Source organism: Silurus meridionalis, chromosome 12 (genome assembly GCF_014805685.1).
Source record: "Silurus meridionalis isolate SWU-2019-XX chromosome 12, ASM1480568v1, whole genome shotgun sequence".
In the NCBI taxonomy this organism is placed as follows: Eukaryota; Metazoa; Chordata; class Actinopteri; order Siluriformes; family Siluridae; genus Silurus; species Silurus meridionalis.
In genome coordinates, this window is record NC_060895.1 from 26,306,018 (window position 1) to 26,323,517 (window position 17,500).

The following is a 17,500-nucleotide window of genomic DNA, read 5'->3' on the forward strand; positions in this document are numbered from 1 at the left end:
TATGAGCTGGAGAGAGAAGACCAGCCTGTAATTACATTAATTAGGTGAATACTGTGAAGTGTGTGTGTGTGTGTGTGTGTAAGCACTTTTGTACGTGGCTCTGGATAAGGGCGTCTGCTAAATGCCACAAATGTAAATGTAAACGTGTATAAATAGGCTTTCACTCGGTCTTTTCACAGGAACATTCTGTATCTTCTGGATCCAGTGCTGAGACAGGAACCAGCACATGCAGAAACAGATCTGGTTCACTCCAAACATAAAATAAAGAAGATGAAAGAAAAAATAAGAAGTCAAAACTCAAGCTGGTCTTTATTTTATTTACCACGTCTCAACTATTTCTTCAAAAGAGGTCTATCTGTGAGCAGAGCTCCAGAAGAGTAAATATGTCTGGTTCCTCTCACTCAGAACCAGCACCGACCCAGTTGAATCTCTGCAGAATATCTTTCTCTTTTAAAGTCAAATATATAAATGTATGTATATCAGAATCAGAAAGAGTTTGTTTGCACTTCAAGGAATTTGTTTTGGTAACAGAAGCTTCCAGTTGCACATTTATAAGTAAAATTAAAATAAAAGAACAAAATAAATAAAAAGAGTAAAAGTTATTGCACTCTGCGGCATCGGGCCAGACGGCTGGTGTTCGTGCTCTGCGGCGTCGGGCCAGACGGCGTCGGGCCAGACGGCTGGTGTTCGTGCTCTGCGGCGTCGGGCCAGACGGCTGGTGTTCGTGCTCTGCGGCGTCGGGCCAGACGGCTGGTGTTCGTGCTCTCCGGCGTCAGCCAGACGGCAAAAGTAAGAAATAACTTGGATGTGAGGGACCAGTTGATTTCCTCAGCCCTTTTTCTCACTCTGGATGTGTACAGTTCTTGTAGTGTAGGAGCATCAATAATCCTTTCAGTCGATCGAAATACCTTCTGTTGTCTACAGATGTATGATTATGTAGCTGAGCCCTAACCAGATGGTTATTGAAGTGCACAGGACAAACTCCATGATGGCTGAGTATAACTGTGTGAGCATCTCCTGTGGCAGGTTGAGCCTCCTCAGCTGGTGAAGGAAGCACATCCTCTGTTGGCGCTTATCAACACTGGAGTCAATGTGATTGTCTCACTTCAGGCCCTGAGAGATGGTGGTGCCCAGGAACCTGAATGACTCCACTGCTGTCACAATGCTGTTCATGATGGTAAGTGGCGGGAGTGCATGGGGTTTCTCCTAAAATCTACAAACATCTCTACTGTTTTGAGGGTGTTAAGCTCCAGGTTGTTATGACTGCACCAGACAGCTAGCTGCTGAACCTCGCTCCTGTATGCGGACTTGTCACCATCATCAATAAGGCCGATGACTGTATTGTCGTCTGCAAACTTCAGGAGCTTGACGGAGGGTCTGTAGAGATGCAGTCATTGGTGTACAGGGAGAAGAACAGTGGGGGAAAAACGGATCCCTGGGGGCACCAGTGCTGATAGTATGGCTGTTTAACATGAATTTCCTTAGTCTCACTAGCTGTTGCCTATCTGTCAGAAAGCTGCTGATCCACTGGAAGGTGGAGCTCAAAACAGAGGTCTGGAGGAGTGTTGGGATGATGGTGTTGAAGGCTGAACTAAAGTTTATGAACAGGATCCTCACATAAGTCCCTGGTTTGTCCAGATGTTGCAGGATGAAGTGCAGTCTAATGTTCACTGCATCGTCCACAGACCTGTTTACTTGGTAAGCAAACTGCAGGGGGTCCAGCAAGGGTCCAGTGATGTCCTTCAGATAAACCAACATCAGTTTCTCAAGTGACTTTATGACCACAGATGTTATGGCAATGGGTCTGTAGTCATTAGGACCAGTGATTTTTTTTTTTTTTTTTTGGGATGGAGATGATGGTGGAATGCAGGCATTTCACACAGTTCAAGAGATCTTTGAAAAGATGGACGCCAGCTGGTCTAAACAGGTTCTTAGACAGGCTATAAACACACCCTGGTCCAGGTGTGTCCCCATTCCTGTAGGGATCCTCTTTGGCCTGATGAAGCTGTTTGAGTCTTGCTGTGACTCACGGCTTCTCGTTGTTGTATGTTAAATGAGTCCTGGTAGAAATGCAGAAATCCTCACACAAGCTGATATTAGATGTTACAGAATCTGAGAGCTTTATCCAGGTCAGAGGCAGCAGCTACAAAAACACTCTAATCAGTGCAGTAAAAACAGCCTTGTGATGTCTGCTCTTTCATTGCTCCATGTTTTTACAGTCTTCACTACAGGCTTAGCAGATGGAAGTTTTTGCCTTTTAATATATATTTTTTAAGTGATCATATATTAAATTATACTCAATAGTTTATTCTCTTCATTCCATAGCATTTCTTTCGGTTGCACTGATTCTAGAAGAGTCTGTTTAAGTTTCTAACCAATCAGATTTCAGGTGTCACATCACGTGTTGCCGGGGTTAAAGGAATCGGCAGTGTGAGCGCCTGTGGTGTACAGCACATGCTGCTTCAAGATATTTCTTTAACCAATCAGATATCGAGTTGTTTAATTGCTTTGATTGGATGGTCAGAGCTCGTAGACCACATCTGTAGCAAATTGCACAAATACATTTGTGTGGATTTAATCAGTTTTTTCATTCCACTTTAACCCAGCCATTAGTGCTACACAAGCCAGGTGACTCTCAGTGTCGGTCTCAGGCCTGGATAAATGGGGAGGGTTGCGTTATGAAGGGCATCCAGCGTAAAACATGCTCCATATCAAATATGCGGATCACAAATCAGATTTTCATACCGGATCGGTTGAGGCCCGGGTTACCAACGACCGCCACAGGTATCATTAACAACAGGGTACCGGTGTAAATTGGGCAACTGGAGAAGGAGAGGTGGAAGACGTCTACAGAGACGGCAGGGAAAGGAGAAGTGGAGGAGAGTGGAGGTTCAGGTTGGTACTGTAAATGTTGGTACTATGACTGGTAAAGGGAGAAAGGGAGCTGATATGATGGAGAGGAGAAAGGTAGAGATGTTGTGTGTTCAGGAGACCAAGTGGAAAGGGAGTAAGAGCAGGAATATCGGAGGTGTCAAACTGTTCTGTCATGGTGTGGATGGAAAGAGAAATGGTGTAGGGGGGATTCTGAAGGAAGAGTACAGTAAGAGTGTAGTGGAGGTGAAGAGAGTTTCTGATAGGGTGATGATCGTGAAGCTGGAAGTTGAAGGGGTGAGATGATAAATGTCTTAAATGTGTTTATGTCTCAAATGTCTTAAATGTGTTTATGCTCCACAAGTGGGTTGTGAGATGAAGGAGAAGGAAAGATTCTGGAGTGAGTTAGATGAAGTGGTAGAAGGTGAATGTAGGAATGAAAGATTGGTGATTGGTGCAGACTTTAATGGGCATGTAGGTGATGGGAACAGAGGTGATGAGGAGGTGATGGGTAGGTATGGTTTTAAGGAGAGGAATGTGGAAGGGCAGATGGTGGTAGATTTAGCTAAAAGGATGGAAATGGCAGTGGTGAACACGTATTTTAAGAAGAAGGAGGATCATAGAGTGACGTATAAGAGTGGAGGAAGGTGCACACAGGTGGACTATGTTCTATGTAGGAGATGCAACCTGAAGGAGATTGGAGACTGTAAGGTGTTGGCAGGGGACAGTGTAGCTAGACAGCATCGGATGGTGGTCTGTAGGATGGTTTTGGAGGTGAAAAAGAGGAGGAGAGTGAGGACTGAAAGAAGAAGAAGATGGGGGAACCTGAAGAAGGAAGACTGTAGTGTGAAGTTCAGGAAAGAGGTCAGACAGGAGCTCGGTGGTGGTGAAGAGGTGCTGGATGATTGGGAAACTACAGCAGAAGTGATCATTGAGACAGCTAAAAAGTACTTGGTGTAACATCTGAAAATAGAAAGAAAGACAAAGAGACGTGGTGGTGGAATGAGGAAGTGCAGGAGAGCAGAAGAAGAAAGAGGTTGAAGAAACAGAATTGGGATCAACAGATTGATGAGGCTAAAGCCAAGGAAAAGGCAGGAGAGTGTGTTGAGAAGATGGAGGGAGTATTTTGAGCAGCTGATGAATGAGGAAAATTTAGGGACAGTGGCACTGAGTAAAAGACAGGAGGCGGAGCTGGAGGTAGCAGAGCTGAAGATGTTGAGATGTTCATTGGGAGTGATGATGATGGACAGGATTAGAAATTAGTTTATTAGAGGGACAGTGCATGTAGGACGTTTTGGAGACAAGGTGAGGGAGGTGAGATTGAGATGGTTTGGACATGTGCAGAGGAGGGACATGGGGTATATCAGTAGGAGAATGCTGAGGATGGAGACACCAGGAAGGAGGAAAAGAGGAAGACTAAGGAGGAGGTTCATGGATGTGGTGAGGGAAGACATGCAGGTAGTTGGTGTGAAAGAGGCAGATGTAGAGAACAGTGGGGTATGGAGACGGATGATCTGCTGTGTCGCCCTCTAATGGGAGCAGCCGAAAGAAAAAGAAGATTGAATTGGAATCTTGATGAAGAACCCACTGGGCTTTGGAGGATTTCTTTATTGACCAGAATACATGTTTAATATCATGTATCATCTCTGTCAGGATCTGGGGGATGTTCTGGGTAATGACCCCCATGTGTTTTCAGTTCCCACCAGGTTGTGTTATTGCTTCCAGGTGGAGTTTGTTAATGCAGTGTATAAATAGTAGAATTCATATTGTTAATCTTGGCATCAGATTCAGGTTTTCCCCACACCCAAGTTTGTTTGTCTTCCCAGTGCTTTCTTGTGTACTTTTTGTTAGCTTTGTCTCCTAAAAGTCTCTGGCGCATGTGCATTTTTGCAGATTTGGTTTCCTGTATTTTCTTATTGCAGATAAATCTTTTGCACTGCTTTCTCTTGACTGTTTGCACTGGTGTGTTGGATTAAAAAAAAATTGTTTTATTTCTTTTACATTTTTGCGAATTTTGCGGTATTTTTTCAGCAACAAAATCACCATGGATTTTCATCAGCTCTGCGTCTCTGAATGTGGGTTCACACTCACCCCTGTAGCAGACCACATGTGCTCACAGTCTCTTTATTAATGCTTCTCTTACTTACAGTATATATATATATATATATATATATATATATATATATATATATATACACACACACACACAGTGTTGGGCAGTAACGTGTTACCGGTAATGCGTTACTTTTGACAGTAACTAATACTGTAACGCGTTACTTTTAAAAATAAAGTAACTCCGTTAGCGTATGGTGCATTACCCCTTATTTTTTTTAATGAATTTGGGCTGAAGTGTAGACTACAGTCTGACCTGCTTACAGCAGCGTCGCATTGTAGAATTGGTGGATGAACCACTGTAAACACGAAGACGCACTGTGGGCGTGTCTTTGTTTATTCAGGTCTGTGCGGCAGTAATGGCGAGTCGAGGCGAGAGCAAGACGAGTTTCTCAAAGTGGAAATATGATCATTATTTCACTTTAGTTGAGTATAAAGACAAAAACTTTTTAGTCTAATGTAAGCTGTGTCTTTCTGGTTCGAAGCTCGTATCTACTGCGATAAACAGCAACTCCAATCTGTTGAAGCTCCTCCAGGACCTCCATGCCTGAGGAGCAAGAAGCTATGCGCTAACCCTGTGTTCTGTTCTACATTGTTGATAGTTCTCACACTTCAGCTGTGAAAGGAACATGTTTAAGAGCTCACTTTAGTGTTTGATTGTGAATCTATTATTCAGCTTGTTTTGTTCTTTATTTCAGAAATCCTTGTGATATATTCAGTTTGTGCTGCTCTGACTTTAATAAAATAGTGTTTAAAAATGACTCTGTGTTTAAATCAGTTTTGTGTGTGTAGACCATAAACGCATAAAAGGGGATTAATGAGAACATTAAAGAAGATTCTTTAAAAAAGTAACTAAAAAATTACTTTTAAAAGTAACGCATTACTTTTTGGTGTAAACAATCAACAAAGTAACTGAGTTACTTTTTAAATGAAGTAACGAGTAACTGTAACTAGTTACTATTTTTTAGTAACGAGCACAACACTGTGTGTGTGTGTGTGTGTGTGTGTGTGTGTGTGTGTGTGTATGTGTGTGTGTATATATATATATAGATATAGATATAGATAGATATATATATATATATATATATATATATATATATATATATACACACACACACACACACACACACACACACACACACACACACACACACACACACACACACACACACAGTGAGGAAAATAAGTATTTGAACACCCTGCTATTTTGCAAGTTCTCCCACTTAGAAATCATGGAGGGGTCTGAAATTGTCATCATAGGTGCATGTCCACTGTGAGAGACATAATCTAAAACAAAATCCAGAAATCACAATATATGATTATTAAACTATTTATTTGTATGATACAGCTAACCCAGCCATTAGGGAGGCACAAGCCAGTGCATTCTTAGTGCCGGTCCCAAGCCCGGGTAAATGGGGAGGGTTGTGTTAGGAAGGCCATCCAGCGTAAAACACGTGCCAAATCAAATATGCGGATCACAAATGAGAATTTCATACCGGATCGGTCGAGGCCCGGGTTAACAACGACCGCCACAGGTATCGTTAGCCGACAGGGTACCGTGGAAATTGGGCTACTGTTGGTCAAGGAGGAGAAGGAGAGGAGGAAGACGTCTACAGAGACGGCAGGAAAGGAGCAGTGTAGGAGAGTGGAGTTTCGGGTTGGTACTTTAAATGTTGGTACTATGACGGGTAAAGGGAGAGAGGTAGCTGATATGATGGAGAGGAGAAAGGTAGATATGTTGTGTGTTCAGGAGACCAAGTGGAAAGGGAGTAAGGCCAGGAACATTGGAGGTGGGTTTAAACTGTTTTATCATGGTGTGGATGGAAAGAGAAATGGTGTAGGGGTGATTCTGAAGGAAGAGTACAGTAAGAGTGTAGTGGAGGTGAAGAGAGTTTCTGATAGGGTGATGATCGTGAAGGTGGAAGTTGAAGGGATGATGATAAATGTCATCAGTGCCTATGCTCCACAAGTTGGCTGTGAGATGGAGGAGAAGGAAAGATTCTGGAGTGAATTAGATGAAGTGGTAGATGGTGTACCTAGGAAAGAACGGTTAGTGATTGGGGCGGACTTTAATGGGCATGTGGGTGAAGGGAACAGAGGTGATGAGGAGGTGATGGGTAGGTATGGTTTTAAGGAGAGGAATGTGGAAGGGCAGATGGTGGTAGATTTTGCTAAAAGGATGGAAATGGCAGTGGTGAACACTTATTTTAAAAGAAGGAGGATCATAGGGTGACGATAAGAGTGGAGGAAGGTGCACACAGGTGGACTATGTGCTATGCAGGAGATGCAACCTGAAGGAGATTGGCGACTGTAAGGTGTTGGCAGGGGACAGTGTAGCTAGACAGCATAGGATGGTGGTCTGTAGGATGGTTTTGGAGGCGAGGATGAAGAGGAGGAGAGTGAGGACTGAAAGAAGAATAAGATGGTGGAAACTGAAGGAGGAAGAGTGTAGTGTGAGGTTCAGGGAAGAGGTCAGAGAGAGGCTCAGTGGTGTTAAGGAGGTGTTGGATGATTGGGCAACTACTGCAGGAGTGATGAGGAGGCAGCTAGAAAAGTACTTGGTGTGACATCTGGAAATAGAAAGGAAGACAAGGAGACGTGGTGGTGGAATGAGGAAGTGCAGGAGAGCATAAGGAGAAAGAGGTTGGCAAAACAGAAGTGGGATAGACAGAGTGATGAGAAAAGTAGGCAGGAGTACAAGGAGATGCGGCAGCAGGTTAAGAGGATGTGGCGAAAGCCAAGGAAAAGGCATATGAGGAGCTGTATGAGAGGTTGGACACTAAGGAAGGAGAAAAGGATTTGTACCGATTGGCCAGGCAGAGGGACCGAGCTGGAAAGGATGTACTGCAAGTTAGAGCAGTAAAGGATGGAGAGGAAATGTGTTGACTAGTGAGGAGAGTGTGTTGAGAAGGTGGAGGGAGTATTTTGAGCAGCTGATGAATGAGGAAAATCAGAGAGAGAAGGTTGGATGATGTGGAGATGGTGAAGCAGGATGTAGATAAGATTAGTAAGGAGGAAGTGAGAGCAGCGATTAAGAGGATGAAGATTGGAAAGTCGGTTGGACCAGATGACATACCGGTGGAAGCGTGGAGATGTTTAGGAGAGATGGCAGTGGGGTTTTGACCAGATTGTTTAACAGGATTTTGGAAGGTGAGAAGATGCCTGAGGAATGGAGAAAGAGTGTGCTGGTACCGATCTTTAAGCATAAAGGAGATGTGCAGACCTGCAGTAACTACAGGGGTATTAAGTTGATCAGTCACACCATGAAGTTATGGGAAAGAGTAGTGGAAGCCAGGCTGAGAGAAGAGGTGACCATCTGTGAGCAACAGTATGGTTTCATGCCGAGGAAGAGCACCACAGATGCCTTATTTGCTTTGAGAATGTTGATGGAGAAGTATAGAGAAGGACAGAAGGAATTGCATTGTGTATTTGTGGATTTAGAGAAGGCATACGACAGGGTGCCAAGAGAGGAGTTGTGGTACTGTATGAGGAAGTCAGGTGTGTCGGAGAAGTATGTAAGGGTGGTGCAGGACATGTATGAGGACAGTGTGACGGCAGTGAAGTGTGCAGTAGGTACGACAGACTGGTTTAGAGTGAAGGTTGGACTGCATCAAGGATCGGCCCTGAGCCCTTTCCTGTTTGCAGTGGTGATGGACAGGTTGACGGACGAGGTCAGACAGGAGTCTCCTGGACTATGATGTTTGCGGATGATATTGTGATTTGTTGTGAGAGTAGGGAGCAGGTTGAGAAGAGCCTGGAGAGGTGGAGATATGCACTGGAGAGAAGGGAATGAAACTCAGTAGGAGTAAGACAGAGTACATGTGTGAATGAGAGGGAGGGCAGTGGAGTGGTGCGGTTGCAGGAGAAGAGCTTCAGAAGGTGGAGGAATTCAGGTACCTGGGTTCAACAGTGCAAAGTAATGGAGAGTGTGTTAGAGAAGTGAAGAAAAGAGTGCAGGCAGGGTGGAGTGGGTGGAGAAGAGTGACAGGAGTGATTTGTGATAGTAGGGTATCTGCAAAATTGAAAGGGAAAGTTTATAGGACTGTGGTGAGACCTGCGATGTTGTATGGTTTAGAGACAGTGGCATTGAGTAAAAGACAGGAGGTGGAGCTGGAGGTAGCAGAGCTAAAGATGTTGAGGTTTTCGTTGGGAGTGACGAGGATGGATAAGATTAGAAATGAGTTTATTAGAGGGACAGCGCATGTAGGATGTTTTGGTGACAAGGTGAGGAGGCGAGATTGAGATGGTTTGGACATGTGCAGAGGAGGGACATAAATTATATTGGTAGAAGAATGCTGAGGATGGAGCCACCAGGTAGGAGGAAAAGAGGAAGGCCAAAAGGAGGTTCATGGATGTGGTGAGGAAGACATGCAGGTAGTTGGTGTAAAGAGGCAGATGTAGAGGACAGGGTGGTGTGGAGACGGATGATCCGCTGTGGCGACCCCTAATGGGAGCAGCCGAAAGAAGAAGAAGAAGAAGAAGATTTGTATGATACAGCTGCAAATAAGTATTTGAACACCTGAGAAAGTCAATGTTAATATTTGGTACAGTAGCCTTTGTTTGCAATTACAGAGGTCAAACGTTTCCTGTAGTTTTCACCAGGTTTGCACACACTGCAGGAGGATTTTGGCCCACTCCTCCACACAGATCTTCTCTAGATCAGTCAGGTTTCTGGCCTGTCGCTGAGAAACACGGAGTTTGAGCTCCTCAAAGATTCTCTATTGGGTTTAGGTCTGGAGACTGGCTAGGCCACGCCAGAACCTTGATATGCTTCCTACAGAGCCACTCCTTGGTTATCCTGGCTGTGTGCTTGGTCATTGTCATGTTGGAAGACCCAGCCTCGACCCATCTTCAATGCTCTAACTGAGGAAGGAGGTTGTTCCCAAAATCTCGCAATACATGGCCCCGGTCATCCTCTCCTTAATACAGTGCAGTCGCCCTGTCCCATGTGCAGAAAAACACCCCAAAGCATGATGCTACCACCCCCATGCTTCACAGTAGGGATGGTGTTCTTGGGATGGTACTCATCATTCTTCTTCCTCCAAACACGTTTAGTGGAATTATGACCCAAAAGTTCTATTTTGGTCTCATCTGACCACATGACTTTCTCCCATGACTCCTCTGGATCATCCAAATGGTCATTGGCAAACTTAAGACGTGCCTGGACATGTGCTGGTTTAAGCAGGGGAACCTTCTGTGCCATGCATGATTTCAAACCATGACGTCTTAGTGTATTACCAACAGTAACCTTGGAAGCGGTGGTCCCAGCTCTTTTCAGGTCATTGACCAGCTCCTCCCGTGTAGTTCTGGGCTGATTTCTCACCTTCCTTAGGATCATTGAGACCCCACGGTGAGATCTTGCATGGAGCCCCAGTCCGAGGAGATTGACAGTCATGTTTAGCTTCTTCCATTTTCTAATGATTGCTCCAACAGTGGACCTTTTTCACCAAGCTGCTTGGCAATTTCCCGTAGCCCTTTCCAGCCTTGTGGAGGTGTACAATTTTGTCTCTAGTGTCTTTGGACAGCTCTTTGGTCTTAGCCATGTTAGTAGTTGGATTCTTACTGATTGTATGGGGTGGACAGGTGTCTTTATGCAGCTAACGACCTCAAACAGGTGCATCTAATTTAGGATAATAAATGTAGTGGAGGTGGACATTTTAAAGGCAGACTAACAGGTCTTTGAGGGTCAGAATTCTAGCTGATAGACAGGTGTTCAAATACTTATTTGCAGCTGTATCATACAAATAAATAGTTTAAAAATCATATATTGTGATTTCTGGATTTTTTTTTTTAGATTATGTCTCTCACAGTGGACATGCACCTACGATGACAATTTCAGACCCCTCCATGATTTCTAAGTGGGAGAACTTGCAAAATAGCAGTGTGTTCAAATACTTATTTTCCTCACTGTATTAGTAATTGGACACAGAAATAATAAATAATAAAAATGAAACATTTACCCCAAAGAGTGTCTCCATTATAAACTCTGTGAACTTCGTAAAGAACTAAGGTGGTCATATTTTTGGGTGAAATGTTCCCCCGTCTCAGATTTTTCACGTTGAGAGTAGTTTCTCTATCATACTGAAAAGCTATAGAAAATTATCTCCAATGATGTTTGAGCTATAAGTCTCAGATCTCAGCTTTTGGAGTGTGATGGGCGAACAGACCATGTACTTGTGCTCATGGCTTGACCTCTATAAACAATGATGTGCATTTGTGGAAAATCTGAAAATAAAAAAAGCCTGAAGGTTCTGTACCGCTTTATTGTAAAATTCACTTATCTTATTATCTTCAAATTTACACTTTTAATAAGTGATACTGAAATGTTCTTCCTCAGTAGCAGACTTGCAGTGAGGAGGTGTGGCCTAAAATTTTCCCAAAGCAGCTCACGGAGATAGAGTTTATCAAAACTCCCTGAGACTTTATGAGGAAGAAACTTTGAGAGGAACCAGACTCAAAAGGGAACCTCATCCTCAACACTGAATGTCCTTCATCACAGTTCCATCAGTGTTGAGGTTATAAAGGGTTCAGTGATAAACATGGAACATGTGAAGTTTGAGTTTGTCTTTTTTGTCATTTGTAAATTTAGCATTTACTGTAATTTTATTGTAGAAACCGTTTCAGTGTAAATGGTGTGTATGAGCTGATGGTGATATGATGATGTAGATGTACACATGGAGTTTAACTGAAGATCAGGATTATTAACTCACACACACACACACACACACACACACACACACACACTGGGCCAAATCTTTGATTGTTTTATTGTAAAGCTACACACACTAAATGCAGTACACACACCGTACACACACACTGTACCCATTACACACAGTACACTATTCAAAATGAAGTTGTGTGTATAAGATGTGTGTGTCTATTAGTTGTGTGTCTGTGCGTGTATGTGTTTGTATTTGGTGTGTGTGTGTGGTTATTCTGTCATGTTATTCTGATGGCGTCTTGTCTCTCGGAGATCTGAAACGTGGTGATCTGCGTGCTGATCTTCATCAGAAGGTTCTAAAGCCAGAACACACTCTGCCTGCGTCTGCGTCTGCGTGGTTTCCTCACACTGTGCTGGAGTGTGTGTTTCAGTCTGGAGCATGTTAATTCCCTCAGCTTCTCTCTCATGTGTGTTCTCAGCAGATGATGTGTGTGTCCTGCAGCAGCAGCAGAGTCTTTTCTCTCCTCCTCGATTCTTCTTCTGTTTTTGTGCAGCTGGAGGCCAAACGCTGACCGTCTGCATCTTATAATCAGCCCAGGCCTCCTCCACGTCCTCATCAGTCACCCTGATCCAACACAAATACACAATTACACACAATTACACCCTGATCCAACACAAATACACAATTACACACAATTACACCCTGATCCAACACAAATACACAATTACACACAATTACACCCTGATCCAACACAAATACACAATTACATACAATTACACACAATTACACCTGATCCAACACAAATACACAATTACACAATTACACCTGATCCAACACAAATACACAATTACATACAATTACACACAATTACACCTGATCCAACACAAATACACAATTACATACAATTACACACAATTACACCCTGATCCAACACAAATACACAATTACACACAATTCCACCCTGATCCAACACAATTACACATAATTACACCTAATCCAGCACAAACACACTATTACACACAATTACACACAATTACACCCTGATCCTACACAATTACACACAATTAAACACAATTACACCTGATCCAACACAATCACACAATTACACCTGATCCAACACAATTACACAATTAAACACAATTGCACACTGATAATACACAATTACACACAATTAAACACAATTACACCTGATCCAACACTAATACACCATTACACACAATTACACTGATCCAACACAAATACACAATTACACACAATTACACTGATCCAACACAAATACACAATTACACAATTACACCTGATCCAACACAAATACACAATTACACACAATTACACCTGATCCAACACAAATACACAATTGCACAGACAATTACACCTGATCCAACACAAATACACAATTACATACAATTACACACAATTACACCTGATCCAACACAAATATGCAATTACACCTGATCCAACACATATACACAAACACACAATTACACCATGATCCAACACATATACACAAACACACAATTACACCATGATCCAACACAAACACACAATTACACCATGATCCAACACAAACACACAATTACACCATGATCCAACACAAACACACAATTACACCATGATCCAACACAAATACACAAACACACAATTACACCTGATCCAACACATATACACAAACACACAATTGCACCATGATCCAACACAAACACACTATTACACACAATTACACATTGATCCAACTAAACACACAATTACACCCTAATCCAGCACAAACACACTATTACACACAATTACGCATTGATCCAACAAAAACACATAATTACACCCTAATACCTGAACTCCTCCACCTTCTCCACCTCTTCTCCCTGCATCTGCACCCCTCCACTGCCCTCCCTCTCATTCACACACATGTACTCTCTTACTCCTACTGACTTTCATTCTCCTTCTCTCCAGCGTGTACCTCCACCTCACTAGGCACCTCTCCAGGCCCACTCAAACAGGAAAGGGCTCAGAGCCGATCCTTGATGAAGTCCAACCTCCACCTTGAACCAGTCTGTCGTTCCTACTGCACACTTCACTGCTGTCACACTGTCCTCATACATGTCCTGCACCACCCTCACATACTTCTCTGACACACCAGACTTCTTCATACAATACCACAACTCCTCTCTCCACCCTGTCGTACGCTTTCTCTAAATCCACAAACACACAATGCAACTCCTTCTGACCTTCTCTATACTTCTCCATCAACATTCTCAAAGCATTGATCCAAGGAACATAATACATGCAATTACACCTCCTCCAACAGTGACGTCTCGTCCGTCAGTCATGTGTCTAGTCGTCTAGATGTATTTTTCTTGTCAGAAAGAAATGATGTGAGAGACTTATTTTTATTTATTAGGGCTGTCAATTGATTAAAATATTTAATCGCAATTAATTGCATGATTGTCATGAGGTAACTCGTGATTAATCACAACCTAATCGCACATTAAATTAAATTAATACTTTTCAAGTTTTTAATCCTCTAATCAACATGGACAAATATTAATGCTTTATGCAAATGTATGTTTATTATTATAAGTGAAACCAAACTCATAGAGCATGAAGACAAAATATTCTTGTAAATGTTTCAAAGTAATTTTTGTGTTTTAAATCATCAGGACACCAAAAGGAACAATTGCCAGATGTGTGCGTAATGACAGATTTTGGTGCTTATTTGAGAGAGGAATCAGTGTGATGTAGATAATAGTGTCCTCCACTCACACCTTCTCCTGGTATGCAAACTGAAGAGAGTCGAGGACATGGTGGGCCTCATGTGGTGTAGCAACACCTGATCCATGGTCTTCATTATGTGAGATGTTAGGGCGACTGGCCTGAAGTCATTCAGCTCTCCTGGGCGTGGTTTCTTTGAAACTTGTATAATGCAGGATGTTTTTCACAGCTGAGGGACCCTCTCCTGTTTCAGGCTCAGGTTATAAATGCGCTGTAGAGGGTCTCCCAGCTCCAATGCGCAGGTCTTCAGTAGAGTTCAGTACAGTTGGTTCCAGGTAGCGAGAGAGTGGAATTGGGGGTGGTAGGGGTGCAGTGTACTGAAGTGTGAATGAGTTGGGGTGGTCAAACCTGTTGAAGTAGTTCAGCTGGTTCGCTCTTTCCACATATCCTGGCGTGGTGTTACCCCGCTTTGAGCTGCATCCAGTGATTATCTTCATCCTGTCCCACACCTCGTTCATGCTGTTATTCTGCAACATCTTGTCCAGCTTTCTCTTGTACTGTTCCTTCACTTCCCTCTGCACTCTTAAGCTTCCGCTGGTTACCATCTTTAAAGGCCTTCTTCTTCTGGTTTAGAACAGTACATCCTGGTCTGGATTACTGAAACAGTCTCTCAGGAGACTACATCAAGAATGAGTGTGTGGTTGTGGGTAGTCTCCTCACTCCTGGTTTGTATTGAGGCTGAAGCAGAGTAAGGCTATGGTTTGCTTTCCCCAGTGCAGGCAACGGGGTGGGCACATTGGCCTACAGGAAATAAATAGTCCTATTCCCTCTGGTGTTACAGTCCACATACTGGGAGAAAGCAGGTGAATAAAAGGAGTGCCGTTAAAATTAATTTGCGTTAGTGCTTTATTACCAGCCCTAATACATTCCTTTAAAACATGTACTCAGAAACCATTACTGTTCAAATTCATGTTCTTCCATCAGACACACAGCTGGGGGCGTGGCTTAACAGGTGAAGGCGGAGTTAATCTTTCCATAATGCACTGTATTAAGTTAGAGTGTGTGTGTGTGTGTGTGTGTGTGTGTGTGTGTGTGTGTGAGTGAGGTGATGGTGATGATGTAATGATGTGGCATGCAGACGGAGTGTAACTGAAGATCAGGATTATACACACGCACACACACACACACACACACACACACACACACACACACACACATATATGCATGTACACTGGACTGAGTAGTGACACTTCATTAACCAGTGGACTGACTGTGTGTTCTCTAAGAGAGTGTGGTGTTAGAAATCAGACAGGCATCAGAAACAGGAAATGACCTCATGTCGTAGGTGGAGCCCATGAAGATGGGCCGTGCCGGAGTGAATGCTTGACCTGGAGCTTTATTTGTCCAGTATTTATCCTTCTGCAGAGGAGGAAGGTTCTGGTGCATGTCATCCACAGCAAGCATCGACACCTGAGACAGAACACAGAGATGTTTTACACATCAGAACTGAACCTCTTTCACATCCTCATCCTCTCCCTCGTCTTCGTCATCCTTTTCCTCTTCTTTAACCTCATTTTCTTTCTGATCCTCTTCCACATCCTATATCTCATCATCTTCATCATCTTCCTCATACTCTTCCTCAGCCGTTCCCTCCTCATCTTCTTCTTCTTCATTACCCTCCTCATCTTAATCATTTCCCTCATCTTCATCTTCTTTCTTATTCTCTTCCTCATTCTTATTATATGCTCTGATTTACTACATTAATATGCAAATTAGCTCATTATGTTCACTTCCTGTGCTGTTCCATGTTTGAGATTTTAGTTAATATAAAAATAAAATATTTCTGGATAATATGATTTTTTTAAAACTGAGTGAAAGTATCACATTTACACCAGTATAGCATGCATGCTAATGTGTGTGTGTGTGTGTGTGTGTGTGTGTGTGTGTGTGTGTGTGTGTGTGTGTGTGATTGAGTGTGATGTTTAATAAACCTGAATGTTACGATCAATCAGCTGATTAGTTTCAAAGTCATCATCGTCTTCACCAAACGGGTTGATGATCAGTTCTCCGACCTGAACACACACCGTTATCACCATAACAACCATCTCAACAAAATACCCACAATGCACTGAGGTGCATAAACATGACCTGAGACATGATGAAAGGGGTGTGGTTTGTGACATGCCCACAGTAACATCTGCTCAGTGAAGTCTCACCTTCAGCCAGCCAGCATAGAAGAAGAACTCGAGCAGAGTGAAGACTGGCACATACAGATCCACATGGACCTTCAGATCATCTGCTTTTTCAGGCTTCACAAACTGACGTCCAATCAGACAGAAAGCAAAGAAGGAGTACACGGCTATCGTAACCACCTACACAAACACACAAACACATTATACACAAAATAGATTACACACACACACAAGTTCCAGAAGGACAACCATCACTGCAGCCCTGAACTGATCTAAACTTTATAGCAGAGTATCCAGACAGAAGCCTCTCCTCCGTGCAAAACCCATGAAAGCCCACTGAAGGTCTCTCAGACTGTGAGGAACAAGATTCTCTAGTTTGATGAAACCAAAATTGAACTGTTTGGCCTTAATTCTAAAATTTATGAAGGAAATCAACCACTGCTCATCACCTACACATAACCCTGCACTTACATACAATTTTTGAAGGAACTAAGCAAAGATCTTCTGGCTTCTCAAATCCTTCTGTCTCTTCATGTAATCTCTCTTAGCCTTTTTTCCCATGTTGGAGTTTTGGCTTTTTTGGCTGCAGTTCTTTCAAACAGCAGATGGTGTACCTGGGTTCCAGTGGTTTCCTCTAGTTCTGTGCTGATGGAACTGCTAGACATATTCTAATGTTGAAGAGAAGTAAACATGATGTGTCTTTCACCTGCTGCATTAAGTTTCTTTAGTCAAACACTGTGTCTATTCTCTGCAACATCACCCGTTTCTTCTTCAAAATAGCTTTAAGAGCAGATCTTAAAAACCCAGTCTACTTTGAGATCTTTGCCTGGGCGAGACCTTGCTGATGCATTAGATCTACCTTGTGTCCTGTTTCTGTGCTCAGTCTTGCCATGGTGCAGAAACATGGTCTTCCACAAACTAGCAGAGTTTGGCTCCTCACCCAGTTTGAAGTTCCTA

At 42.9% G+C, this 17,500-nt stretch overlaps 2 protein-coding genes across 4 annotated transcripts in view; one reads left to right on the forward strand and one right to left on the reverse strand.

The window, feature by feature from the left end:
* The window catches only part of LOC124394128 (paramyosin-like), a 23,984-nt gene extending 23,688 nt beyond the window's left edge, over positions 1 to 296 (forward strand). For all 3 annotated transcript variants that reach the window (XM_046862216.1, XM_046862217.1, XM_046862219.1), the window contains exons 23-24: positions 1 to 44; positions 180 to 296. The exon at positions 1 to 44 is cut by the window's left edge and continues 52 nt beyond it. The gene's annotated coding sequence lies outside the window, so the exon portion shown is untranslated. The remainder of the gene's footprint in view (positions 45 to 179) is intronic.
* Positions 297 to 11,243: 10,947 nt separating this feature from the next.
* Positions 11,244 to 17,500, reverse strand: part of best4 (bestrophin 4) — an 8,040-nt gene continuing 1,783 nt past the window's right edge. Inside the window, exons 6-9 of the mRNA XM_046862234.1 lie at positions 16,568 to 16,723; positions 16,343 to 16,423; positions 15,685 to 15,821; positions 11,244 to 12,269 (exon numbers count right to left, since the gene is read on the reverse strand). Of these exons, the coding sequence (XP_046718190.1) occupies positions 11,915 to 12,269; positions 15,685 to 15,821; positions 16,343 to 16,423; positions 16,568 to 16,723 (729 nt within the window). The 3' untranslated portion in view covers positions 11,244 to 11,914. The remainder of the gene's footprint in view (positions 12,270 to 15,684; positions 15,822 to 16,342; positions 16,424 to 16,567; positions 16,724 to 17,500) is intronic.